The 26,993-nt window shown below is 35.2% G+C and overlaps 5 protein-coding genes and 1 long non-coding RNA gene across 8 annotated transcripts; 2 read left to right on the forward strand and 4 right to left on the reverse strand.

Moving 5' to 3' along the window:
• Window positions 1–1,385: 1,385 nt before the first annotated feature.
• apoa4b.2 (apolipoprotein A-IV b, tandem duplicate 2) lies at window positions 1,386–3,826 on the reverse strand. Its single transcript, XM_056762022.1, has 3 exons — window positions 2,457–3,826; window positions 2,202–2,352; window positions 1,386–2,104 (listed from the first exon to the last, which is right to left on the reverse strand). Exons 1-3 carry the CDS (start codon window positions 2,494–2,496, stop codon window positions 1,528–1,530), a joined length of 768 nt encoding a protein of 255 aa, XP_056618000.1. The 5' UTR covers window positions 2,497–3,826; the 3' UTR covers window positions 1,386–1,527.
• A 146-nt stretch (window positions 3,827–3,972) lies between these two features.
• On the reverse strand, window positions 3,973–5,292 carry LOC130432589 (apolipoprotein A-I-like). Of its 2 annotated transcripts, none has more exons than XM_056762023.1 (3): window positions 5,192–5,292; window positions 4,996–5,051; window positions 3,973–4,787 (listed from the first exon to the last, which is right to left on the reverse strand). In XM_056762023.1, exons 2-3 carry the CDS (start codon window positions 5,033–5,035, stop codon window positions 4,441–4,443), a joined length of 387 nt encoding a protein of 128 aa, XP_056618001.1. In that variant the 5' UTR covers window positions 5,036–5,051; window positions 5,192–5,292; the 3' UTR covers window positions 3,973–4,440. The 2 variants fall into 2 exon arrangements, with proteins under 2 accessions (XP_056618001.1, XP_056618002.1); XM_056762024.1 differs by having other exon boundaries at window positions 5,186–5,245.
• Window positions 5,293–5,631: 339 nt separating this feature from the next.
• On the reverse strand, window positions 5,632–13,438 carry LOC130432584 (apolipoprotein A-I-like). Its single transcript, XM_056762018.1, has 4 exons — window positions 13,297–13,438; window positions 6,859–8,097; window positions 6,620–6,770; window positions 5,632–6,518 (listed from the first exon to the last, which is right to left on the reverse strand). The coding sequence occupies exons 2-4, from the start codon at window positions 7,046–7,048 to the stop codon at window positions 5,942–5,944; spliced, it is 918 nt and encodes a 305-aa protein (XP_056617996.1). The 5' UTR covers window positions 7,049–8,097; window positions 13,297–13,438; the 3' UTR covers window positions 5,632–5,941.
• LOC130432585 (apolipoprotein A-I-like) lies at window positions 9,144–10,771 on the reverse strand. Its single transcript, XM_056762019.1, has 4 exons — window positions 10,633–10,771; window positions 10,490–10,544; window positions 10,150–10,300; window positions 9,144–10,065 (listed from the first exon to the last, which is right to left on the reverse strand). The coding sequence occupies exons 1-4, from the start codon at window positions 10,762–10,764 to the stop codon at window positions 9,489–9,491; spliced, it is 915 nt and encodes a 304-aa protein (XP_056617997.1). The 5' UTR covers window positions 10,765–10,771; the 3' UTR covers window positions 9,144–9,488.
• Window positions 13,439–16,100: 2,662 nt separating the features above from the next.
• On the forward strand, window positions 16,101–18,628 carry LOC130433103 (uncharacterized). Of its 2 annotated transcripts, XR_008908533.1 has the most exons (4): window positions 16,101–16,520; window positions 17,399–17,561; window positions 17,793–17,923; window positions 18,133–18,628. It is a non-coding gene; the product is annotated as an uncharacterized LOC130433103 (long non-coding RNA). The 2 variants fall into 2 exon arrangements; XR_008908532.1 differs by lacking the exon at window positions 16,101–16,520 and having other exon boundaries at window positions 16,612–17,561.
• A 1,591-nt stretch (window positions 18,629–20,219) lies between these two features.
• Window positions 20,220–26,641, forward strand: LOC130433104 (meprin A subunit beta-like). The gene is made up of 14 exons (XM_056762802.1): window positions 20,220–20,265; window positions 20,732–20,750; window positions 20,988–21,029; window positions 22,562–22,593; window positions 22,696–22,774; window positions 22,863–22,980; window positions 23,334–23,512; window positions 23,600–23,818; window positions 24,023–24,178; window positions 24,595–24,819; window positions 24,936–25,361; window positions 25,543–25,716; window positions 25,803–25,890; window positions 26,220–26,641. The coding sequence occupies exons 4-14, from the start codon at window positions 22,588–22,590 to the stop codon at window positions 26,278–26,280; spliced, it is 1,731 nt and encodes a 576-aa protein (XP_056618780.1). The 5' UTR covers window positions 20,220–20,265; window positions 20,732–20,750; window positions 20,988–21,029; window positions 22,562–22,587; the 3' UTR covers window positions 26,281–26,641.
• Window positions 26,642–26,993: the final 352 nt, after the last annotated feature.

A 26,993-nucleotide genomic window follows, 5' to 3' on the forward strand; every position in this document is an offset into this window, starting at 1 on the left:
TTGTTCCCAATGTTTTGGGTGGGAGAGCAGAACGGGTACTTTTACAAACCTGCACAGACAGCTCCCAACATGCTATCCCAGAGATGTGTGGGATTATTATGTTTTTTAGGGGCTGTGGGTGTTTACGAATGTTCTGGTGGCACATGTCTTCATGCACTGAAGTAAGAGGTTAACCTGGCACTAGTAATGACCAGTTTCAACGGTAAACCTTGTAGTGACTTGTTGAAGAATTACGGTAAACTTCCCCTAGGTGGCAGATGTGTTACACAATAGTGTAGAAGTTTCAACGGACAGGCAGTTATCACAAAACTTGTTAACTTGTGTTCTGAATTTATAATAGGCTTCTTACTTTGAATGTTCAATGTCTCCGAGCAGAGAAGATACATTCTCTCTCTCTGAAACTCTCAACACCTGACTGACCATTTCTGACTTCTATTTCTTCTCTACTCTTTATAAAAAAATCAAATAAAAACTTAGCTCTGTATACTGTGTTAGGTTATATGAGATAAGTCTTCTTTTTGATTGCACTTATGCTTTTGTTGTCCTTATGCTGTCCCAATTGCTTCCATTGCTTACCCCACTTCGGATAAAAGCGTCTGCTAAATGACTAAATGTAAAATGTAACTGTAAACTACACGTTGCACATGTAATCGTCTGTTGGGCTATTTACAAAATACATTGTGCGGAACAGCGACCTTCTACAAATCATAACTCTATTGGTGGACATGAACAAGCTAAATGTCTGTTTAATAGTCCGATTCATTTGGATAACCAATTTTTCATATATGTGTAATCTTTAGGCAGTTTTATATGTTTGTTGGAAACGTCATACAGTGAATCACTCTGGTTGATGCTTTTTTAGAGGTGCAGAAGTCCACGTAGGCTATAGCAACACGTCAACTTGTGCTTAGTAATTACAATGACACATGATATAAACATGTTTATAATGTTTTTGGTGGGCTTGTTTTAACATATTCAATTTGTGTCTGTGAGTTTATATATATACAGTATCATTTTGGCTGGAGGCCAGTTTTTTAAAGGGTGTTCCAAATCTGTATACATTTCTTTGTTTGATGAACACAAATTTGGAAAAATGTTAGCAACTCAAATTTCTGTGTCATCATTGACTACCATAGTTGGAACAATTATCATTTTTTGGTTTTGTTGAGCACAACAATGAGATACTTTGAAGAATTTAGGAAGGCAAGAAGTTCTAGGGCACCTTTGAGGTTTACCGTTGTTAGTTCCGCACTGAGGTAGTCAATTATAACCAGCAAGGTAACCAATGTCCAAGTATTTAAAAGAAATCGAGCACTAGTTTCTTTCGACATGAGTTTTATTTTATTTTTGTTTGACGTTTTGTTTCATTGCTGTTAATAAATACTTCCACCACATATTGCGAAAAGGTGCAGTTGTTAATCACAGACAGTGAAGATGCATACTTTAACACTGAAATGAATCAAAGATTCAATTATATCAGCAGCAAATGGCAGCAAAGTCTTTGAAAAGACACAGTTGTGACAATATTTAATTTCTGTTGATGAAAGACTCATAGAGGGAGGATAGCTGGGTCTGCAGGTCCTGGGCGTAGGGGTCCAGCTTCTCCTTCAGGTCTTCAGCATAGGGTGTTAGACTCTCCTGAACCATCTTTGCTCTCTCAGCAATCTGGGCCTGGAGATCCTCAGCCATGGGGCTCACGGTCTTCTGAAACTCCTGCAGATGTTGGTCAACCTTCTCTTTGATATCAGCGGTGTAGGGCTCAAGCTGAACCTGGAGCTCCTTCACACTGTGCGCAACGCTCCCTCTCAGCTCCTCACTTTTCTGGAGAAGAGTGGCCTTCAGGCTCTCAGAATCCAGAGAATCTGCATATGGAGCCATGGCTGCTCTGAGATCCTCCACTCTCTGCTGAATGTCGCTCTTTAAGTTGTCGGCGTAGGGCTCCAGTTTGTCTCTCACTGTGATCAGATCCTGACCCAGACGCTCCCTCAATGCTTCAGCTTCCTTGGTGATTTTTGTCATGAACTCTTCAGTCAGAGGATCCACCTGTTTCCTGAGGGTGATGGCATATTCGCTGGCCATATAAGCACTTTGTGTCAGCCTAGCACTAAAAAAAAGTTGTTTATTTAAAGTCAGGATACATAAAATATATATTGAAATCACTCTTAAACACATTTTCTGGTCGGTGTATGTTCTTGACTTACTTGACTTCTTCCCCCAGGTTTGAAATCCTGATCATCTTGATGGTTTCCTCTGCGGTGTTTGTAGCTTTAGCAGCATAACTCCAGAAGGCATCAGTCAACTGCTCCAGCTGTGGCTTGGGCTCATCAGCATAGAAAAGGTTGGCATTGCAACCTGTATTGTTACATATACATTTAAGTCATTTACAGAATAAAATAACACATACATCTCACAATAGAACATTTTCATATTAATCCTCTTAAATTTAAATTTCTAACCTGTAAACACAGCAAGGGCGAGAACCAAGAGAACCTTCATGGTTTTAGTCTCCGTACTGTCCAGTAGAACAAGTGAGGATGTTGCTGTTTCATATCTGTACTTATACAGTATTAGGAGTTGATTGCTGGAGTGGAGACCCAAAGTCCATTGTGTAGTGCCTTGCTGTCAGGAGCGCTCCACATCATAACTTGACATCCTGACATTGTAACATAGGTCCTGATATCAATGCATATGGTGATAGCACATGGAAAATGAACTGTACAACTAATACATTGAAATAATTGTATGATACGTTTATTATTTAAAGAGCTGTTATTATCCCCCCCCCCGAAATAAACAGATAAACAAAGAAATCAATATGCAGCATTAAATTAACACATTTTTAAATCTCCTTTATATCTCTTTCTTTAGTTTGAATACTATTGTAGACACATATTTGTGTGCAGTGGGGGTTTCTTAATTGTTTCTGTGTTTAGAAACATGAATGTGATTAATTTATGGGAGCTCAAAACTAAATAACCTTCTTTAGATGAGTAATCTTAAATATCCTCATTAATGACAAGATTTATCTGAGATGCTTAATCTACATGAAACCAGACAGAGTTGGACCTTTGACCTAATATTAGCAACCAATGTTACAAGACTTTGATCGCTCTCTGATAAGATTTGACACATCACAGAAAACAAAAATATTTTTTTATTCTGTTTTCAGATGGATTTATCTTGACTACATATCGCCACAAAAGCTTTCCTGTTATTTTGCCTAATTTAATTTCCAAAACTAATCCCGTTTCTGTTATCTAAATTAATCTGCACAGAACCTAAAATCAGACTCAAAATAATTCCTACAGAATTTGCATCACAGTAAGGAGCCAGCGCTCAGCACGTCTGTTTGACCTTCAGCCAAAGAATTGCTGATTGTTTAACCTTGATAGCATTTTAGAAAATAATTGTGTGTGTGAATTTGAAATTCGATTATACTTAAATTTCTTGTGCAAATGAAAACTCAATAAGGTGATTTTCAATTTGGCATATGAAAGGAAAACAAATCTACCTACAGACCATTCTCAAAATTTAAATACTGATCCAGAAGGTCTTCCGGTTTCATTTCTTTTTTATTTTGAAATCTTACATATATAATTAAATCTTAAGGTTATTTGTTTAACATTTTGATTTGGTTATAAATGTTTTGTTGGTTGTATTTTGTTCAAATGTTCGTGTAGCATTAAAATGATTGAAACAGGAAGTTCTTTTGGACCAGTGTTGGACCAGAGTTGCTTACGTTTTCTGTCGTGACCTATAGTGGCATATACTGTTTCTTCATTGAAACAAGATGCTGATTTTACCTGTTGTGTTTAATTGCAGTTTAAAAGTATATTAACTCAGTAGAGAAAAATGTAATACTGAAGAGGGCAGAATGTAAGTTTGTACTGTGTTATTTTGTTCTGTAAATTGCTTAATATGGTGTGAGAACATGTGTTTAGTTTTCTAAATAAATGCATAATTCACACTCACTCCAATTCTTTTGATGTTTATTCATTTTGCGTATTACAGCATGAGGACAAAACACAAACGTTTTGGCAGTAAGTCTTCCTGGGTGCATTATTTTTTCTACACGCATCTATTAGGTATATTTGTTTAAGAAATTAACATATTTCATAATTTAACAAACGCTTTCCATTAATAAATGATCAATGAAGTCTCTAGTTGTAAAGGAAAAAAACTCCCACATGAAACCATTCAACCACAAATACAAAGTTGCCAGTTTTATGGATCATAAAAGTCAGTGCATTGTATATAATTCAGAATTAAATAGACGTATATGTTTAGATATGCCTCTAAATCTCTCTGTGATACACTATGAGTACGAATACTTAGATAAAGACTATGATTTAGGCCAGTTTGAGTAAATTGTGTTGACCACCTACATCACTGATTTTGGAATAAAAATGAAATTCATTTGTGACAGAGTCTTCAAAATGTTTAGCTGCCTGTGGCATAGAATTCATAAAAGGCCTTCAGCTCTCTGGTGTAGAGGTTCATCTTTTCCTTCAGCTCTTGTGTGAAAGGCTCCAGCTGAGCCTGTAGCTCCTTCAAGCGCTCCTCCATTGTTCCTCTCAGCTCCTCTCTCGTCTGGAGCATTTTGGCCTTCAACATCTCAGAATCCAGGTTCTTTATGTAATCAACGCCCTTCTCAAATGGCTCGGTAACGTATTCAATGTAGGGCTTCAGCGCACACTTCACAGTGTTCAGTTCCTCCAGTAGTTGGTCAGTCAACCTCTCCAGTTGTGACTGGGGTTCATCGGCATACAACGGGTTTGCTTGGCAGCCTGTGGATTCAACACAGCCTTGTATTTTTTACTTCTAATTCAATATTTGATGCTTTAAATACATTATTCTTGTGAACTAATTACACATAAAAATATCCTTTGGGATGCTTTATCTTGTCCATAAAGAACACAACATTTGTTCTATCATATTATTATATATATTTTAAGATATATACTATAGATGGATTAGTTTGTAATAAAGTGTAACCTGTGAATACAACTAATACAAGGACCAGAAGAGCCTTCATGTTTTTCAGTTTTAGCCTGGAAAGAAATTCAAATTAAAAAGCGTCTATTAAAATTATTCAAAGCAAATAATAAAGTGTTATTAAATAACGATAATGATATCAAAATTTAATAAATAAATACGAAATGAATTAAATAATGATAGTTTGTACCTGTACCTGTCAGTGCACTTTTAATTAAGCCTGTGTAGTATGTTGTTGTGTAGATAACTGTTTCATATCAGTTTATATATGCCTCAGCTGGTGACTTTTGCAATCAAAACCCAAAGTCCAATGGGAAGTGCCTTGCTGTCGATATTACTTCACAATAAAATTTCCTGACCTGTACTGTCTCTTACAAAAGCTTGAGTTCAAAGCAATCAATAAGAACTGTCCGGCTGTAAACTTGAAAGCACCGACTACCATAGAAGCACAATGTCTTGTGTAAGATGTCACGAAACCTGTTTATTGATTGATTGATTTTTTGTCAAGAGGGTCAATTGAGTGTTTAGATGGGATGATGACTGTAAAACACTTATCTTGTATCTTTACTCAATGGTAGATAACATTGCCACAGCCTATGATGGGACTTCTTTGTACTGAGATTGGTTGAGTAACACATCTTTTACCATTCAAACGAAACACAATTTGGTTTATAAATGCTGAATTTTTTATTTGATCAATGCAATCAAATAAAATTAACACTTGCAAGAAACTTCACACACATGTGATAAAGTTCCTAACTTTGACTTAATAAATATGCATCAGATATGCAGGACATTTTACTCATAAAACCATCAATGATCTTTCAAGGGCAACTGTTCATATTTACTAGTAGTTTTTGTTTAGGTGTAGTTGGATGAGTTATTTTGAAGTCCCATTTCTCATTCATGAGAAAATATTTGATGTAAGATGAAGTCTTAAAAGAATTTAGTTGGACTTGATGAAAGACTCATAGAGGGAGGTGAGCTGGGTCTTCAGGTCCTGGGCGTAGGGGTCAAGCTTCTCCTTCAGGTCTTCAGCATAGGGTGTTAGACTCTCCTGAACCATCTTTGCTCTCTCAGCAATCTGGGCCTGAAGATCCTCAGCCATGGGGCTCACGGTCTTCTGAAACTCCTGGAGATGTTGGTCAACCTTCTCTTTGATATCAGCGGTGTAGGGCTCAAGCTGAGCCTGCAGCTCCTTCACGCTCTGCTCAACGCTCCCTCTCAGCTCCTCACTTTTCTGGAGAAGAGTGGCCTTCAGGCTCTCAGAATCCAGAGAATCTGCATATGGAGTCATGGCTGCTCTGAGATCCTCAACTCTCTGCTGAATTTGACTCTTGATGTTGTCGGCATAGGGCTCCAGTTTGTCTCTCACTGTGATCAGATCCTGACCCAGACGCTCCCTCAAAACTTCAGTCTCCTTGGTGATTTTGGTCATGAGCTCTTCAGTCAGAGGATCCACCTGTTTCCTGAGGGTGATGGCATATTCACTGGCCATATCAGCACTCTGTGTCAGCCTAGAACTGAAAATGCAAGTTTTTTGTTTAATGTCAGGGCACAATAAATATATTTGAATAAAATGCTCTTAAAAAAAGTTTCCAGTCGATGTATGTTCTTGACTTACTTGACTTCTTGCCCCAGTTGTGAACTCCTGATCATCTGGACGGTTTCCTCTGCGGTGTGTGTAGCTTTAGCAACATAACTCCAGAAGGCATCAGTCAACTGCTCCAGCTGTGGCTTGGGCTCGTCAGCAGAGAAAAGGTTGGCATTGCAACCTGTATTGTTACATATACATTGAAGTCAGCAACATTATAAACAGAGCAGACATTTCATATTGTGAAAAATATTGATGTAATTTCTGACCTGTAAATACAGCAAGGGTGAGAACCAAGAGAACCTTCATGGTTGTAGTATCCACGCTGTCCAGTTTGAAGAACAAGTGAGGATCTAGCTTTTTCATATCTGTATTTATACAGCATGAGGAGGTGATTGCTGGAGTGGAGACCCAAAGTCCAGTGGGTAGTGCCTTGTAGTCAGGAATGCTCCACATCATAACTTCCTGACTGGACCTTTTGTCACCGTATCTTATTCAATGCAGATAATGATAAGTGTGGGATGGTGAACTCTTCTCTACACAGAAATTATATTAGAGTTGGTAGCATTGTAACTATATAGATATACAAGAAAAAAAATTTGTGAGTCTATTACTAAAAGGAAGTTAAAATAGAGGCAACATTTTAAATGTTATACCAAGGCATTTGGTATGCCATTTATTATTTACAACAGTGTTCTAACTGGAAAAGTCCATCTGATTCACATTGTTCAGTTAAACTAGACAGAGACTTGAGTTTGAATACTTGACCTATTGAACTCTTACAACCTACAGACCCAAATCATATTCTTTACTTCCTGATAAGGCCTGACACGTCATTTGAGCCTTTTGTCACTGTATCTGATGTCATACTATGTAGTGTTCTCCAGCCTCCTGCCCTTTAGCACTAGTTCACTGTGGAAAAAACAGGCAATAACATTAGAAACAGTATCCTGCTGTGTTTTTTGATGAAATTTTGATTTTGTGAATTATTTTATTTTATATCTTAAATCATATATTTTTTTAAATTCACAAAACCTGACCGAACTGGTTTAACTGTATTTGGCACAACTAGAGGGTGCTTTGAATACTTAGTGTTGCTTTATGGGCAACAATGTTTGATCTGCAGAGGTAAAGAAAGTGCAGTGTTCATAAACATAATGCAGCATTGATGCTACATGGTTTATGCTTTATTACTAAGAAGCACAAGCAGAACAATTATAAAGAGCATACAGGAAATATAATTTTCTGTTGAATAAAAAGGAGTCAAGAAGAGTGGAACTGAAGCAGTTTCAATCCAGCTTTTCAAGGTAAATGTGATCATGGAAATCGTGAGACAAGAGATTTTTGAAACTCCCTTAGATCTTATTTCACTTTCCTTTTGACATCAGCGGTGTAGGGCTCGAGCTGACCCTATAGCTCCTTCACGCTCTACTCCACGCTCCCTCTCAGCTTGTCAGTTTTCTGAAGAAGAGCACACGTCTAGGCCCTCTGTGATGACCTAAACTATCCTGAAAATTAATAAAGAAAAACGTTTTAAAGTACTATTTTCAATAAAAGTCGGCGATTTTCCCTTTTAGATATGTATATTTGACTTTCTAAGATCGATGCGGACTCTATCCACGTGAGATTTCCAAGTCTCATGAGAGAAATTCAAGATCACAGAGCATTTCTGGTATCATACGCTGTCTGCGCATGGTGCAAGAAGTCAAACGTGTGCTTACGTGGGGTTGGGGTACTGACAGTACAGTAAATCAATTGGAGAGTTTAATTTTGAGTGACACTAAAACTGACCAATCATATCATCTTTCTAAACGGGAGCGCTTTGTTTTATGCAGAGCCATTTGATAGAACGAATTCTGCCAACAGAAGTCCTAAACGTTGGAGCATCACGTGATTCATGGATCCTTCAGATAGTTCCAGGAAGTCATTTTTTCTCTTTAAATTATTTATTCATTAAATGGCTTTCATCTTTAAAGAAGATAAAGGGATGTTTTTTCTATACAAGATTTCATGTCCTTGAAAATGTATAATATCTGAGGGAATGTTTATATCTACTGATATAAAGAAACTCTGTGTGCTAAGATATAAACATCAGGATGTTATTTAGGAGTATCAGTCTCATGAATGACTGTGAGTATATCTGTGTCAACGCTGACGTAGAAATTTGGACAAAATGTATGATGTGTTGTATCATCAGTACTATGTAACTGTTAGAGGTCCATATTTTAAAGTAAGACAATCAATTCAATCTTTTAAATAGCCTAATGGTTAGTTATATAGAAGATTAGTGCTTCAAAATACTTTCATTATGTGCTCTTTATAATATTTTTATAAGCATTTCTCATATTGATGGTTTTTAAGAGAATGTCTAACTTTGCCAAAACTTGTTTTGGCAATAATACCATTCCTGTTTTGTCTAGTAATTTGATTTCTGTCCTGTGTTTACCATGACCTTTTTATGAAACATGTAAAATGTCTCATTTTAACTACATAATTTTTCAAAGGTGTAATTTCTTGGATCGGGTACATTATTCACAAACCTCTAGAAACACTGTAGTAGTAAAATGCAGATGTTTAATTGTTGGATAAATAAAAATAACTCGACATTATAAACTTGCAGCACAGACAATAGAAACCACACACAATATTCAGTCACAAATAATATTTAAATAAATACTCAACAGTTATAAAGAAAAAGGTGCAGATTGACGGTTAAGGTGTAAATAACAGGATATTGTTATTGTTCGTTTGTTAACTTTCTCTACATTGGTTTATAAATGAGCAAACAAAAGGCATAAAAGATTATTCTGTCGGCAAGTAGTTTGATTTAGGGGTGATGTTCTTACAAAAGTAAGAGTCATGAGAAAATATTTGATGTAAGATGAAGTCTTAAAATATTTTAGTTGGACTTGATGAAAGACTCATAGAGGGAGGTGAGCTGGGTCTTCAGGTCCTGGGCGTAGGGGTCCAGCTTTTCCTTCAGGTCTTCTGCATAAGGTGCTAGACTCTGTTGAACCATCTTTGCTCTCTCAGCAATCTGGGCCTGAAGATCCTCGGCCATGGGACTCACGGTCTTCTGGAACTCCTGGAGGCGCTGGTCTACTTTCTCTTTGATATCAGCGGTGTAGGGCTCAAGCTGAGCCTGCAGCTCCTTCACGCTCTTCTCAATGCTCACTCTCAGCTCCTCACTTTTCTGGAGAAGAGTGGCCTTCAGGCTCTCAGAATCCAGAGAATCTGCATATGGAGCCATGGCTGCTCTGAGATCCTCAACTCTCTGCTGAATTTGACTCTTGAAGTTGTCGGCGTAGGGCTCCAGTTTGTCTCTCACTGTGATCAGATCCTGACCCAGACGCTCCCTCAACACTTCAGCCTCCTTGGTGATTTTGGTCATGAGCTCTTCAGTCAGAGGATCCACCTGTTTCCTGAGGGTGATGGCATATTCACTGGCCATATCAGCACTCTGTGTCAGTCTAGCACTATATTATGGAAAAACATGATAGATTAAAACTTCATAAATTCTGAGATTTTAGTATTTGGAATGCAGACTACAGCTAACTTACTTGACATCCTGGCCCAGTTGAGACTCTCTGATCATTTTAAGAGTTTCCTCTGCGGTGCGAGTTGCCTTGGCAGCATAACTCCAGAATGCATCTGTCAACTGCTCCAGCTGGGGCTTGGGTTCATCAGCAGAAAATAGGTTAGCTTGGCAACCTGGTAAAGATGCAAATTAAATTGAGTTATGTTGGTTCATTCTTTTTTCCATTCAGTTTTCAAATTCTCTCAAACAGCAAACATTGCATTGTTTATTGATGTTAATGTTGTAAACAATAATAGTGAGTTTCTTGTATATCATTGAACGCATTAACACACTTTTTTAATATAGTAATGAGCATGGTTTACCTGTAAATGCAACAAAGGCGAGTACCAAGTACAATTTCATCTTCACTGTTGTTTTCTAAACAAGAAAGAAAGAGGGAATTGTTTAAATATTTGCTCATTTTATTTGAATGTTTATTGTAGCTCTGCTGTAAAGCTAAACTTACCTTGTGTGCCCCGTTCTCTGAAGTGCTTAGTCCAATGAATGAGCTTGAGTTAGTCTGGACTGTCTGTGGCTGTATATACATATAAATGTGTGTGAAGTTAAATAGACCGCAGAAAAAATCAAAGTCCAGCATTCAGTGCCATGCTGTCAATGCCACTCCCCCAGAGTCATTCCAGTTTTCTGTCACATGATGCTGTGAAGCTTTGGACCTTCTGATACCCTCTGAAACTGACTAACTGACCTCCATCAATTTCAAGTTTTTTTACTTTTTTTTTAGAAGATGGGATTTTGGAGTTTGTCATTTAACTTAAAATCTCCATACTATTGTATTTGAATGGTGAGAATAATAAACAGTAACACAGAGAACATAACGGCAAAAATGTGACGCCTCAAAGGAATTTGAATTTGGATGTGCAGTTAATTGGTTTGTCTACATCTGAAGGAGGTTTCTATGATAAATAGGTCATCTTTTGTTTTTACGCTTAAAGCACTGCAAAGTAACCTTTAATCCGTCGCAGTATGTAGCCTAATGTCTTTGTCTCTGTGTCATGGGTTTGAGCCACACTGAACACACTTTTTTGTAAAAATTTTAGTATCCAACTCGTTTTTGAATAAAAGCATCTGCAAAATGCTTATGTAACTTTTAAGAAAAGATAGCAGAGCATGTCTAGGGATTTGCATTACATTCAATATAATGGCATTCGGAAGAGGCTCTTATCCTAAGTAATATTTACTGTGTGGCTACAACAGAAAGTGTAAACTCACATTGTACACTGCACTGTGTAAAAAAAGCATTTCTCACTAATTCAAATTTTAAAACATTTGCGTTAAATGTTCTCAGGGAACACGCATGCTGATAAAAATGTATACCTTGAACCTCCACCTCCCCCAGAGACACACCTCTCGCATCAACCAGCCAGCGTGGAGGGGCAGAGTTCACTTTCAACACCTCTATTAGATATCTGATTTCCTAAAAAACTACAACATGCACATAAACAGCACACAACCTTGAAAATTAAGAATACAGAGAAAAACATGATATAAATCCCTGTCACATTCTCGTACCATTTTTGTACTGTTTGATTTTTTTTATAAATGTATGTTGCTGTTCATTTTAAAAATATGTCTTTTTTATATTTACTTCTACTTTCTTTCATGTTTGTTATTCTTACTTATTCTTTCATAATTCATTATAGTACAGAATAAACTTGTGATTAAAAGGAATAGAATATTTTCTGCTCTCTATTTGTTTAAGCACTCTTGCTTCAAATATTAATTTCAAACATTAAATGATGATAAAGCACTGGCTTCCCCTTGTGGTGACATAATGAGCATGAATGATCATGGTTTGTGATATGAGGACTGCCCTGCTCTGGTTTAGATGTTCTTTTTCCCCCAGAAGTGTATGGGCATCAGAGTCTATAAAACTTACATAAGTTGTTTCTGAAAATTCTGTCATCTTTTGTTTCCTAAACTTAAATTGAGCTTAAATACCCTTTCCATGGATTCTTTTGCTATTGTACATGTGCTCATGCTGGCAAGCACCTCATCGGACTCCATGAAGAGCCCCGCTCAACCGAATTGTAAGTCTTTCTCGAATATTTGCTCTTTCTATTGAATGGGAGCAAGGGCGTAGATTTGGTTTGAACATTGGGGGGGTTGAACGTCCTAAATAGCACACGAACATCACGGAGACGTCTATTTGATGTGTGTGTTTACATCTGGAAAACGTATTTTTTGAGTGTTTGCTCATCTGCAATACGTCTATAGGACGTTTCCTGTTAGAAGAACTCTTTAAGATGTAATAATTTAGAATGTATGTTAAACTGACATCTTATAGATGTCTATCAGATGTTAGTAATCTGTTAGTAATCTTTAAAAGACATCTTGCAGACGTACGTGTGCTTTCTGGGGTTGTATGCTGCCTGTTATTTTATTTTATTTTTTTAATGTGTATTGTCATTGGATAATGTATTTCTATATCCATCCATCCATCCATCTATATGCTTTAACTGATTACAAATTCAACATAAACAAATATGAAAGAGACAACATTTCGACATTTATTTTAAGATTTTTACATTCCACCTTAATGCATTTTTTTTAAAAGGGAAACACATCGGCTCTTGAACGACTGTAAACGTGAAATTTAGATACACCACTTACTCAAAGGCACAGAACTGTGATTATAATTACACAGGTTAAATGAAAGCTCAAAATACTGTGACTTTTCTACCCTGCTGCTATATTTACCTCAAATATGTAAAAAAAAAACTTGTTAAGAGATTATACACCTCATAACGTTATGAAATTCGTGTATAATCCTCATCCATGGTCTAACATAGAAGAGATTATAAAAAGAAAGAAATTAAGTATTGAAAGCGCCAGTAGGCGGCAGCGATTCACTGTTTTAATGAGTGAGCCACTTAAATTATTCATTCATCCAATTCGTTCAAAAATCAGATTATTTTAGGAAGAAAACAAACATCAATGTGAATACTTTTGTCGTTGATAATTACAGACACTATTGAAAAATGAACTAGCAAAACAGATGGCTGCTTTGGTAACTTGTTATACTGATAGTTATAGCTAAATACATTTCAATGGATTAGCTAGCTAACATATATGGTGTGTACTTAGCTATTATTACACAATATTCTCATACCTCATTCTCAGTACATTTTTTTATTTTGCATCCCTCTCTGACCAGCAGTTAAATATAGTCCGCTGTGCAGCGCTTCTCTTCATTTTTGGCGTACGTTAAGTTACCCGTTTGCTCTCCCATTCAAACAAACACAACTCGCGTTGTTTTGGTGAAAGTGCGACTCATTGGTTGGGCGTTACCAATCGGTTCAATGGAGGGGGAGTATTTTTTGCCTAATTTATTATGACACACTCATATTTGATTAGGAACAAAATTATTGTCACAAAATAAAGTAATTCTACATATTTTTCATTTGATCTACTGTGATTTTCATGTTGAAATATTGGAGGGGTTGTAACTGATGCATTTGAATATTGGGGGGGTTACCTCCCCCCATCCCCCCCATAAACTACGCCCTGAATGGGAGGACTTTCTTTGGCTTGAGCGGCCATATTTATCATTTCAACCCCTCCCCATTGAGATGCAGTGATGCATCTTGTTAATATCTATTACCTTTTGGTGTAAGTCTCTCTTTCTGTTTTGTTCTGGTTTCGTTGAGTTGAAAGTGTGAGGATTTTGCTTTTATTGCTTTCTCTTGTCATTTTCATTGTATATTAAATAATTTAATGATTTATCGGCGTCAAGTGTTTTTGGATTGTTACCTGGAAAATTTTATTTCCTTACAATTTAAGTTTCCTTAATTAAAATAATCTTTTGAATTACATTCAAAGTTGTGATTGCACACACTGTGACAATATTTGGACATCTTTTTATAGTTGAGGAAATATCTGAACACCTGTTTTCCTATGAAGTTAATCTCTCGCTAATTTACATTACCACTTTTTTTAGCTCTTAAACAACTTAATATTAAACAATATACAACAAAAATAAATGTTTTCTGCAAAGCAAAGATAATTAATAAATTACACATATATCAAAATAAATACACCGGCTCTCAGCCCAAATACGGGGGGAGCCTCCTCGGTTCGGGCCAAAATACCGAGCTCGGAGCCCTCTACCCAGACAGCACGCCAAATACGTATACTTTTATTTCCTTTATATTTTATTAGCAAAGGTGAACTTGTGAATAAAAACAAATAGACAGTCAAAACAACAAAAATACCATGTCAAAAGCATGCAATTTAGAAATCTTTCCTATATATATTGTACATGAATGTAATATACTTTTTTTTTTTAAGTTTTATAAGATGAAGGAATTTGAAACCTACGTCAATTCAAATTTGGTTATAGGAAAAGAAGTGGGGAAAACATTTCCTCATCTAAACATAATAGGCTGTCAGTGTATATTAGGACAATAATGAGTGTTGCGTGTTTCCAAACCAGCAACTTTTAATAAAATGGAATAATGTAGGGTAATATTTACATACAATTCAAACATGTTAATTTCATTTTTCTGCTTTGTATTTTCACTGCAGTTTGAATTAAATAACTGAAAAATAATTTGTTTGATAAACAAGCAACTCATATACGTCAGCAGTATGTGATCATTATGATGCTTTCATAAGCTTCTCTTATGAGAAGTTCAATTTTGTCTATCCCATAGTGAGTTGGATTGACTCAAAATAATGGATATCTAAACATAAATTAATTGTCATATCTTGGTTTAAATGAAGAATGTGCAGTACTCTTCATCTGTTAATGTGTTAGATCTTCAAGAGAATGTGATAAGGGTAAATACGACAGATATCTCAAGTATGATTTACAGTATACTTTCAGTAAAAGAAAAATGTGTGGTCATCTATCATATATAAATTGTTTTCTGTTTTTACATATTGTAGCCATGTCCATAATACTTTCTTCTGCTAATCAGAACAGAGACAACACATGTTTATCCATTACTCATCTCATTTGCATTTTAGACAGCAACATTATTTACAGGCATCTGCTTCTTATTGTGTAATATTTTGTCAACTGACCTATTTGTCAACAGCACCTGAGTCACACAAAGATCAATTGATTACTAGTTTTATAGCAAGACAACAGATATCACTCATGATCTTTGCAATTTTTGTGATGCAACAATTTATTAGAAACTGATGTACAATGTTTATTTTAAAAAAGAGTGCATTTTACTCAAAAAGAAAGAATGTGTTATACAGAAAGAAATGTGTATAGTACATTCAACTGAGCTGTAACCCATTTGTCTGTGATTTACTATAAAAATCCTTACCTACATAGTGTAAAGTAAAAGTTCAGATGCAAAAACCTCTAAATCCAACAGACTATTTTTCGTTTAAATTAGCATTCTAAAAAGAATGAATGTGCCTTACAAAAAGAAATGTGTCTATTACATGTAATCCAGGTGTAACCCATCTGTTTGTGATATACCATTAAAATAATCCTCCATAATGTAAAGTTACAGTTCAGATGCAAAACCCTCTAAATCCATCAGACTAATTTTCGTTCAAATGCCCATTTTCACTAGGCTCCTATACCTGTAATACATTTGTTTTTGATAAAACAACGAGTTGAAGGCCTCTACCCAGCACATCAAATATGCATACTATTATTTCCTTTATACTTCATTTGCAAAGGTGAACTCGTGAATAAAAACAAATAGACAGTCAAAACCACAAAAATACCATGTCAAAAGCATGCAACTTAGAAATCTTTCCAATATATATATTGTATATCACTGTAATATAATTGTTGTTTTGTTAAGTTTTATAAGATGAAGGAATTTGAAACCTACGTCAATTCAAATTTGGTTATAGGAAAAGAAGTGGGGAAAACATTTCCTCATCTAAACACAATAGGCTGTCAGTGTATATTATACAATAATGAGTGTTGCGTGTACAGTCGTGGCCAAAAGTTTTGAGAATTACATAAATATTGGAAATTGGAAAAGTTGCTGCTTAAGTTTTTATAATAGCAATTTGCATATACTCCAGAATGTTATGAAGAGTGATCATATGAATTGCATATTCCTTCTTTGCCATGAAAATTAACTTAATCCCAAAAAACCTTTCCACTGCATTTCATTGCTGTCATTAAAGGACCTGCACTGTAACGAATTGCTGTAAAAACTACAGCGTTATTTTACAGAAGCTGACTGTATTTTAAATAATACAGAATATTGCTGTAAAGTGCAATGCATTCTGGGGTCACGTGACGGATTAACTCAATGTACAGAATATTGCTGTAAATTTCAAATCTACAATGGCGGGATGATCTTCAACAGTCGAGATTGGGGTAGTGCGCAAAATGAATGATTCACACCTGTGGTAAGTAACTTATTACGTATTTTTTTTTCATATTTGGTAACTATCATACTGGTAACTTTATATAGAGGTATCTAAATTCGCGGTTCATATTGCTAACCCCGGATTCAACCCCCATCCGCGGGGACCGAAGGAGTCTTGCGGGGTTTCAGCAGCGCCGTCGCGGTAAGATTTCAAACATTCTCCGTCGCTATAGCACCTGAGGACAGAAGTTGTTCATGTTATTTAGAGTTTTTGTTCACACCAGGAGTGAAGGCGGTATGTGACGAGCTACAGTTCATTGTATTAGTAAGTTGACGGTTGTTTTTTTAATGTTGAACATCGCGCCCGCCGTAGACTCGGTAAAAGTTACATGCTTCGACAGTTGGGATACCACACTCGCTCGTGATTATTTTGTGTTGTAATTCAAATTTGCAAATGCAGTCATCCGTTAAATCGAGCGCCCAAATTAAAATGAGTCACCATAGCTTGAGGTAAGTCGATGTTCACGGAGGATAGCCCGGTAAAGTGATTAATGTACGTAACCATCTAGATATACAGTTTATGTATCGGAGGCCAGCTGAGAGCTTGAGCAAAAGACGTTAGCGACACCCTCATTGTATAGCAGGCCTGTCTCCCAAATAGGACCGTTGGAGGGTGGGAGTGAGACCCGTTACAAAATACTAGTGTGACAATTTCTTGACCGTGACATCCCTAACGTTAGTTGGATTACATTTCTGTATAAGTACGGTTTTAAGTGTAAGTTACTCTGTTTAATTTGCTTAGAGTTTGTTTGTAGAGTCACTTATACTAAAATGTAGTTTAAATGTAAAATGCTTAAAGATAATTGTATAGTCACTATTAACTATTACTATTGTCACATGTGGTATTGTTTGTTTTAGAACACACTTGCAGGCCACTGGATGCTGACTACTGAAGGTTAGGTTGTGTGTGACGGTGCTCAGCACAGCTTCATGTCTGGCCTTCCCACTCTGTTCATAGCATGTTACATATTCAGGCTTGAGTACCAGGATGGGGCAGCATGTACTTGGAGTCCAATGAAAGGTATTAATTGAACAACTTCCTTACCTGCATTTTATAGATATGTTAATGTTATATACCTGTTAAGACCTTTAAAACAATATTTCTCAACGAGAGATGCAATTTTTTTGGGCAAATTATTTAGAAGTCTCCCCTATTTAACACTAGCAAGCTGATGATTTAATTCATGTGTTTTAATATAATATATTTTGTACATTTAATATATAACATTTAGTTTTTCCTGACTCTTTGTAGATATTAATCCAGAGAGTGGAACAAGCAGCGTCATCTAAAATGCCAGGATACAGAAGAAACAGGTTGCAGTGAACCCACATGTCGCCGCTCTTCTAAACACAATGATGAATATTCAGTGTAATCGATGAAAAGTAAGAAGCACACACACACACACACACACACACACACACAGAGACACACACACACACACACACACACACACACACACACACACACACACACACAGATCTCATCATTGAATTACATCATTTTATTATTCTCTGACTGTAGATGTTGTCCTCTGTTTTTCTCTGACTATAAATTGAATATCTAACATTATTCTCTTGTTTCGTTTCCATAGTTCCAGCTACTTGTTGTGCTCTGATGGATCAAGATGTGGACCGTTTTACAGACTCACTTGGGCCTTGTTTTGCAATGTTGTTTCATGATGGTAATGTTGGTTAACGTGTTGTTTAAACATGAGTGTTTAAAGAGCCATGTTGGATACTATGAAGTTCTTACTGAATAAAATTATTTCATGTACAACAACGTACACAATTTGTCTGTAATGTATTTTTGTATCAATTAAAAAAAAATAAACACTGTATATCCAGTATGCAAAACATACTGGATATACAGTGATTTATGTATTTCTTCTAAATAAAGTAAATTAAAATCAAGCAATTTGCTGTAAAAAATACAGCATTATACTGTTGCTATTCAAAATTACAGTTTTTCCTGTATTCTGCAATTACAGTAAATGGCTGTAAATTAAATTACAGTACTGTGGCTGTACAATTTACAGTAACTGGCTGGCAACCCTGCTGCCAGTAGTTTACTGTAAATTTTACAGGATTTTTTTTACAGTGTGCTGAGATCATTTCAGTAATCATCTTGTTAACTCAGGTGAGAATGTTGACAAACACAAGGCTGGAGATCATTATGTCAGGCTGATTGGGTTAGAATGGCAGACTTGACATGTTAAAAGGAGGGTGATGCTTGAAATCATTGTTCTTCCATTGTTAACCATGGTGACTTGCAAAGGTCAACAACTCATATACGTCAGCAGTATGTGATCATTATGATGCTTTCATAAGCTTCTCTTCTGAGAAGTTCAATTTTGTCTATCCCATAGTGAGATGGATTGACTCAAAATAATGGATATCTAAACATAAATGAATTGTCGTAATTTGATTTAAATGAAGAATGTGCAGTACTCTTAATCTGTTAATGTGTTAGATCTTCAAGAGAATGTGATAAGGGTAAATACGACAGATATCTCAAGTATGATTTACAGTGTACTTTCAGTAAAAGAAAAATGTGTGGTATAGTCATCTATCATATATAAATTGTTTTCTGTTTTTACATATTGTAGCCATGTCCATAATACTTTCTTCTGCTAATCAGAACAGAGACAACACATGTTTATCCATTACTCATCTCATTTGCATTTTAGACAGCAACAATATTTACAGGCATCTGCTTCTTATTGTGTAATATTTTGTCAACTGACCTATTTGTCAACAGCACCTGAGTCACACAAAGATATATTGATTACTAGTTTTATAGCAAGAAAACAGATATCACTCATGATCTTTACAATTTTTGTGATGCAACAATTTATTAGCAACTGATGTACAATGTTTATTTTAAAAAAGAGTGCATTTTACTCGAAAAGAAAGAATGTGTTATACAGAAAGAAATGTGTATAGTACATTCAACTGAGCTGTAACCCATTTGTCTGTGATTTACTATAAAAATCCTTACCTACATAGTGTAAAGTAAAAGTTCAGATGCAAAAACCTCTAAATCCAACAGACTATTTTTCGTTTAAATTAGCATTTTCCTAGGGCTCCTACATTTACTTTCAGCAATTGTCAATAGAAGATATTTCAGACCGAGCAGAGTACATTTTTTGAATAACATTCACTCAACATCATGATCTCATTTTTGACGGAGGTGCTTTTAGAGGGGTTTGCATCTGCACTCTTCAAATATGATTGAAATCAAACTTTGAAACTCATTATCTCATAATTAGATTTTGAAACGTTATAGCCTGGTTTTCACAGTCACACAGTTTGAATTAAAACAGCTATTTATGTTTAATAATATTGTATTGCATAATTACATTATAAAATTAATATATAAAAGACAGTCTCATCACAAGGTGTGGTCTATAAATATAGGTAGAGATATTTGCATATGTCATAATTACTGAGATGATGAACAGGACTTCACTATAAAAATAACTTGACCAGCGGGAATTCATTGTATTGTTACCTTTTAAGCGGGATGATTGCAGGCCTCTTTTTCACATATTTAACAAGGCAAGTGACTGAATTTTAAATGTATATCAGATAGTAATAAAAATTATTAGGTTACAATTATTTGGTAAAATCATCAACAGTAAATGTGATCAATATGATTTACAGCAAAGATGAATTTGTGGGCTTTTCTTCTGCTGACAGTGGGTTTTTGCTCTGCATCACCAGTGGTAAGTCGGACAGTACTATGTGTTATATAGACATATAGGTTTTATCAGCCCACACGTGCCTGGCCCAAAGATAACTTTCGGTCTTTGTTTGGTTATAATATGTGACCCTGGATCACACTTAATTCTTAAGTAGCACCTGAATATTTTTTTTGTAAAAGACAAAAATACATTGTATGGGTCACAATTATCCATTTTTCTTTTATGCCATAAATCATTAGGATATAAAGTAAAGATCATGTTCCATGAAGATATTTTCGTAAACTTTCTAATTTATTTGTGTGAAGTAGCCTAACAAAGTGCCCCTGATAAACAACTTCAAAGGCAATTTTCTCAATATTTCGATTTTTTTGCAGTCTCAGATTAATGTCAGATTTGGATTGTGATGCAAAATACTGGTTTAAGTGTTTGCAGACACAAACATATTTTTTCAGTATTGATGTTTAAAATATTGTTTTCTCATCCTCAGCCCTCACTAAATGTAACTGGTGAGTACAACAAAGTATATAAGGTCTCATTTCAAAACAAGTTTTATTTGCTGATATAATCCCACAATTATATTTTTCAAAGAAACAAGAATTGTAAATCTTTCGGGCCTACTAAAACATCGATAAGTAGCTAGCAGCAATCTTGAAAAGGGGAAGAAACCTAATTTCACTCGTGTGATATTTGTTTGTTGTGTGTTGTGTTTGTGACTCAACCTTATTCTTCATACTTCCTAAAAGACATTGATGAGGAACAGAAGGATATTTCTGAAATAAACAAAGGTAAAATCACTATATTATGTCAATAACTCGCTCACACATTATTGAATCATTATATATTTACAAATACCTATGTAAAATGTATAGGATAAATTGTAAGTCGCTTTGGATAAAAGCGTCTGCCAAATGCCAAAAATGTAAATATATTAAAATATGAGTAAAAGTATAACCAAGAGTTTCGTTAAAAAGTAGAAAAAAAATTGAGACAGACATCTACCTGCAAAGCTGAAGTACTGTGAAAGGAAGGGATGCTATCAAAAAATCCTCATCGATCCTCAATCGATTTTATTTTTCAATTAGCTTCTGCTGAATTTGATACAGTTCTTCTGAATTTAGTTTGTCTCGTTTTTTTTCTTTCTTCATGTAATAATACTTTTTTTAAAAATAAAGATGCTTCACGATGCTATAAAACAGTGCTTCTCAAACTGTGTTACGCGTACTACGGTAGCCTACTTGAATGGACCTGGTGGTAGGCTGTGATTACTTTTACATTTTGTGTTTTAAATACAGTTTTAAATGTTTAATACATGATTGATAAATACGGAATACATCTCAGCCTATGTGAAATTTTTAAATAGTTGTATGATAAAAAAGTGTTTGTATTATTAATAATACATTAGGATTGGAGGATGAGGTGTAAAGATAAAGACTCGCGGCTATACTATTAATTTGAGTGTTTATCCATGTGATTTTCTATTGCGGTCATTAGGCGGTAGGCTACTTGGAACAACACATTTTATAAAAGGTAGTACTTGATCTGAAAAGTTTGAGAAACACTGCTATAGAAGAACCTTTTTCATCTAAATGGTTCCGTAAAGAAACTTTAACATCCAAAGAACCTTCTGTTTAAGTTCTTTGTGGCGAAAGACGGTTCTTCAGATTATAAAAAGGTAAGAAAGAGATGGTTCTTTAAAGAACCTTCGACTGAATGGTTCTTTGTGCAACTAAGAATGGTTATTCTATGGCATAGCAGTGAAAAAACTTTTAAGCACCTTTATTTTTAAGAGTAGAGTATTTAATGATGGTGAGACCAGATCTCTGCGTGGATCACACTCCTTGTGCATACAAAAGTCCCACTGGATTTTTTAGAACATTTAAAAAAGTAAATTTATATTTACTAGAGATACACTACAACACGATAGAAATAACTGACTTAAATACACTTTTTGGGGGGTAAAAATACTAATGTACATAAGACTTTTGCACAGTACTGTATTCATGTACTGTATGTGAGGTCCATATTTCCTGGTATCTTTCTGGTAAAACTATGATTTATATAATTTGCTTTGAGATCTCCCTGAATTGCATGATGTGAGTTCACTTTATAACGAAAAGCCCATACCTGTCCTAAAAACAGCTTTTGATTCAACTATCCCATTACTTTTGGTCTCTTGAAAAAGAGGGGAGCTAAATATCAAAGAACTGTAATTCCTAAAACCTTCAGCTAATGGGGTTGTATAGACACTTAAATAAAGGTGAGAGTATGCACTTTAAGCTAATATTCATTATACAACTTGAACACATTTTGTCATTAGGTTTACATCTAAAAGAAGGAGACATCATGGTGGTGAGTTGTAGTTTAAGACATCACATATACAAACTCAAGAAAATTCAGATATTAATTATCTTAAGATAGATCCCTTCCTAATACAAACCATCTGCTTCAAAGCCAAGGGAAAGAAGTTCAATTCTGGGAAATCAATACCTGTGGGAAATGCCTGTCCCCTACGTCCTGAGTGCTGATCTGAGTAAGAAAATAATGGCTTACTTTAAAGTATCTTTATGTATTTAAACATATCTGATTTGTGGCCTTAAATGATTTTGACTGATTTGTAGGTGTGAAATATAAAGGAATTATACTGAGGGCTTTTGAGCAGTTCAGACTGAAATCATGCATAGACTTTAAACCCAGGACAACAGAAACTTATTATATTTCGGTGGTGACTTCTAAAGGGTACAGTATAGATACATTTACTCATTTTTTAGTATTTGTTTATAAATCCTTAAATGGTCTATGGCCCCAATTTACCATTCTGACCTTATATAACTGCATGTCCCATCAAGGTCTCTGAGGTCTCTGGACCTCATGAATTTGGTCGTCCCTAGAGTAACACAGAAGCGCAAGAGAGATGTCTTTGCAGTAGCTGCCCATGAATTCTTAAATTCTTTACTTTCTTTCAGGATGGCCCCAACACTGAAACATGAAAGTTGAAAACTAACAGACAGATCAGAGATACTTTACGCCTATTTTACACTACACTTTACAAAATTTATGCCTACATCTATTGCTTCTGATTGATTTTGCAGATGTTCATCATATATTGGGCGGAAGGTTCCCCAGAGTCAAAATCTTTCCATTGGAGACGGCTGTGGAACTATAGCAAGTGTTGAGCATCTATTTCTCCATGCACTGGGATTTTATCATGAGCATACAAGATATGACAGAGATGATTATGTCACAATTAAACATCAAAACATCAAAGCAGGTTGCCACATACTTTTTCAGCCATTCAAATAATATAATGTATTCCTTATTGACAACCAGATTAATAACTGCACTAGTCTTTTTTCAGGGGATGAGAGCAAATTCGATAAAGTCAGTCAGAATTTGAGTAGTGTCCAGGGCACCCCATATGACTACATGTCTCTCATGCATTATGGTAAAGATTCCTACAGCAATGGTAATGGATCCACAATTATTACTAAGCGTCCTGAGTTTCAAGATATGATTGGTCAGAACCTAGACATGAGTGAATATGACGCTATTGAGCTCAACAGACTCTATAAATGCAGTGAGTATTTTTACTTTATTGTAGTTCTTCTAATGTGAAAACTTTGTAATACAATGAATCCGTGTGTTATTCTGTAAATGTCGTTTTTTTGGTATTCGTCTGATATTTAACATAACTGCCACGTGACAGTGCTGCATAAAAAAAATATGAATGTGTTCCAAAATATTGCATAAAATAAGTCAAATTTTTCTGTGTGTGTTATAGATTTGTCCACCACTTTCCTTCAGAGCTGTAGTTTTGATGATGAATCTCTGTGTCAGATGAGTTTCTGTTCTTCTACTGAACACGGATGGCAGAGAGTCAGTTCAGTGAGAGCCGTCAATGTGACTGACCACACATACTTGCACAAAAAGACAAGTGGTGAGACTGTGGTTTTTATTTTGTCAATATTTTGATATTGACAAGACAGGCAATTTTGGGCAAGATTGAAATTTAAGAGGAAACTCTTGTATTTATGAAGATATGAAGAGTTTGATTCCAAAATGAGAACTTGTTTTTCAAAAAATATGTTTTTGATTATGTTATCATGTTTTAATTGTGTTTTATGGTTTGGTTTTAGTTAGCTGTATTTTTTTGTTATTTGGGGTTAAACCAAAACAAACCAACTGCAGTTTGGTTGAAATTCATTGGAATGCACAAAATAAACAGATTTTTGTAATGTTTTAAAAACGGAGTTATCTCATTTTGGAACCAAACTCTTCATATGACCATAAAAATATTTATTTTTGCCTCACATGTCAACTCTACCGATCATTTTTGTCTTTTAATATCTGCAGGGAGCTCTTTCTTTATGCACTTCAGTGAAGAGGGCAAAAATGAGGGCGACTCCGCTAGACTCGAGACCAAAGCAATGACCCCAACAAGAGACTGCAAAGTTCAGTGTCTTCAGTTTTATTACTATCACAGCGGCAATGAGAATGACAAGCTCAACATCTGGATAAGAGAACACCAGAATGAAGCAGACAGCAGAGGACGATTCAGACTTATGGATAGCATCACAGGTTTTATAACACTTCTGTCTTTTAAAGGATCTTTTGACAAAACAAATTTCTTTGTCTTTTTGCGAATGAAGTTCATGAAATCTTGCTTAGGGTTTCATTGTTTCACATTTCTTCAGGATCACCTGGTAATTACTGGCGGTTGCACCACGTGTCACTAAATGCAGATAAAACCTTCCGACTTCTATTTGAAGCACGTAAAGGAGCTGGAAACTCCAGTGGAGGCTTCTCATTGGATGATATCAATATTTCACAGACTGAGTGCCCCCAAATATGGCAGATAAGGAACTTTAGGGAGCTTAAGAATAATACAGCAAGTCCACTGTATTATTCTAGTGAAGGTTATCGCTATCAGGTTAATATTTGGAATTATGAGACTTACTTTTCATTGTATGTTCGTTTGGTATCTGGTGAGTTTGATGACCAATTGCAGTGGCCTTGTGCATGGAGACAAGTGACCTTCCAGGTGCTTGATCAGAATCCACATATGCAGAAACGCATGTCCTTTGAGAGAAGCCTCACCACAGACCCAGCAAAGTTTACTGGTGAGAAATATTTCAGGCATATTATGAAATTCATTTTTTATACGTTTTGACTTTATGGTTAATTTTTATTACTCATCCAGATGGTAGAAATCCAGTATTATTCAGCATCTCAGTTCAATATAACGTGATCACATTTATCTAGCTTTTATAATACTTTACAAGACACATTTTATTGTAACAGGTAAAAGGTTTTTGTGGGATAATCCTCGACACAATGGAACTCAAATCAAAATTGGCAACGAGACAGTGTTTGTTACAGATGGATATGGATATCAATATTTCATGTACAAAAATGAGCTCACTAAAAGAGAGTTTATCAATGGTGAGGAGATCATATTTCTCTTCAGCATGCAAGGTAGGTTTTGTCACGTACTGTAACTTCAATGAAGACATTTATGTCAGACTTTGTATTGTTTGCTGATCCAAAATACTTTATCTTAGACACTTCAGGGCTGCTTCAGAATAATTCTGTATCTTGCCCAAATGTGAGAGTAAAGAGTAATGCTTTTCGTAATGAAAGTGCTTCCAGGTAAATATCACTTTAAACAATTTTCAATGAAAAGCAATGTTTAAACAGCACAAATTTTAACAAATGTGTTAAAAATAAGACATAATGGATGTGTTCATTTAAACACATGTGATTCTATTTAAAAAGTTTCTGTTACTTTGAACAGAACTTGTGTTAAATGTCAAGACAAAATGTGTTTTAAAAAACACATGACATGTTAAAAAAGGTTTATCTCAAACAATGTGTTAATGTTAAAACATTAATTTTTAGAGTGTAGTATTTGATAGAAATGTAGCACTAAGTCCATTATACTAAATCTGATAAATGTGTTTGTGTTTGTTTTTATCTAGAGGTCTAACTCGGTCCTTTCTGATCCTCTTGGTGGGTTTGTGGCTTTTTCTGCTGAATTAATCATAAGAAGAACCTGCTCTCACAGCCTTATGACTTCACAAGAATAAAAATTCAGCGCAAGTTTGTCCTCTCATATATTTATACATTTTCTCTTCCACTATTTACCTCTGTGTGGGGTTGTAGTATCTGGAAGATCCTTCTTAACACATTGTTTATTTCATCCTATCTAATACATTATGAGATTTGGTCACACTTTAGAATAGGGACCAATTATCAATATTAATCAACTATTAACTACTATATTTTTGTCTCAATAAACTCCTAATTTATATCAGGTCTTTGTAGGTTTAGGTTTTGGGTAGAATTAAGGGATGTAGAATAAGGTAATGCAGAATAAGGCTTTAATATCTTTATACTTGTATACAACCAATTTGCATGTTGATAAATAAGTAGTTAGTGAATGCATGTTAATAAAGTCAATTTGTGTACCTTAATATAAAGTGTAACCTATGATTTTTAACACAAAACGTGTTGTCCTAGAAATAACACAGAGATGTGTTCAATTAAGGACAACACATTAAAAATATGTTATAAAACTATTATTACTACTATTATAACTATTACTATTATAAACTCTTTAAAGGTTTTATAGCTTAATTTTTAACATGTTCAATTATGCATGCTTCAATATCTATAAACAATATTCAATATCAAGACTTTTTAGCATGTAAAATCATTGCAGTAATCCGTCCATTTTAAAATGTGTCATGTCA

Source organism: Triplophysa dalaica, chromosome 12 (assembly GCF_015846415.1).
Source record: "Triplophysa dalaica isolate WHDGS20190420 chromosome 12, ASM1584641v1, whole genome shotgun sequence".
In the NCBI taxonomy this organism is placed as follows: domain Eukaryota; kingdom Metazoa; phylum Chordata; class Actinopteri; order Cypriniformes; family Nemacheilidae; genus Triplophysa; species Triplophysa dalaica.

Excerpts from the sequence above, each read along its gene's own strand:
- LOC130433104 (XM_056762802.1), top strand. Across the intron at positions 24,179-24,594 it reads CTTGCACAAAAAGACAAGTG|GGAGCTCTTTCTTTATGCAC; the intron begins GTGAGACTGTGG and ends TAATATCTGCAG. Across the intron at positions 25,717-25,802 it reads ATTTCTCTTCAGCATGCAAG|ACACTTCAGGGCTGCTTCAG; the intron begins GTAGGTTTTGTC and ends ACTTTATCTTAG.
- LOC130432584 (XM_056762018.1), bottom strand. The coding sequence starts at position 7,048 with ATGATGTGGAGCATTCCTGACTACAAGGCACTACCCACTGGACTTTGG. Across the intron at positions 6,771-6,858 it reads CACCCTTGCTGTATTTACAG|GTTGCAATGCCAACCTTTTC; the intron begins GTCAGAAATTAC and ends GTAACAATACAG. Across the intron at positions 6,519-6,619 it reads CAACTGGGGCAAGAAGTCAA|TTCTAGGCTGACACAGAGTG; the intron begins GTAAGTCAAGAA and ends TTGCATTTTCAG.
- LOC130432585 (XM_056762019.1), bottom strand. The coding sequence starts at position 10,764 with ATGCTGGACTTTGATTTTTTCTGCGGTCTATTTAACTTCACACACATT. Across the intron at positions 10,545-10,632 it reads CAGAGAACGGGGCACACAAG|AAAACAACAGTGAAGATGAA; the intron begins GTAAGTTTAGCT and ends TTTCTTGTTTAG. Across the intron at positions 10,301-10,489 it reads CGCCTTTGTTGCATTTACAG|GTTGCCAAGCTAACCTATTT; the intron begins GTAAACCATGCT and ends CATCTTTACCAG.
- apoa4b.2 (XM_056762022.1), bottom strand. The coding sequence starts at position 2,496 with ATGAAGGTTCTCTTGGTTCTCGCCCTTGCTGTGTTTACAG. Across the intron at positions 2,353-2,456 it reads CGCCCTTGCTGTGTTTACAG|GTTGCAATGCCAACCTTTTC; the intron begins GTTAGAAATTTA and ends GTAACAATACAG. Across the intron at positions 2,105-2,201 it reads AACCTGGGGGAAGAAGTCAA|TGCTAGGCTGACACAAAGTG; the intron begins GTAAGTCAAGAA and ends ACTTTTTTTTAG.
- LOC130432589 (XM_056762023.1), bottom strand. The coding sequence starts at position 5,035 with ATGAAGGCTCTTCTGGTCCTTGTATTAGTTGTATTCACAG. Across the intron at positions 4,788-4,995 it reads TGTATTAGTTGTATTCACAG|GCTGCCAAGCAAACCCGTTG; the intron begins GTTACACTTTAT and ends TTGAATCCACAG.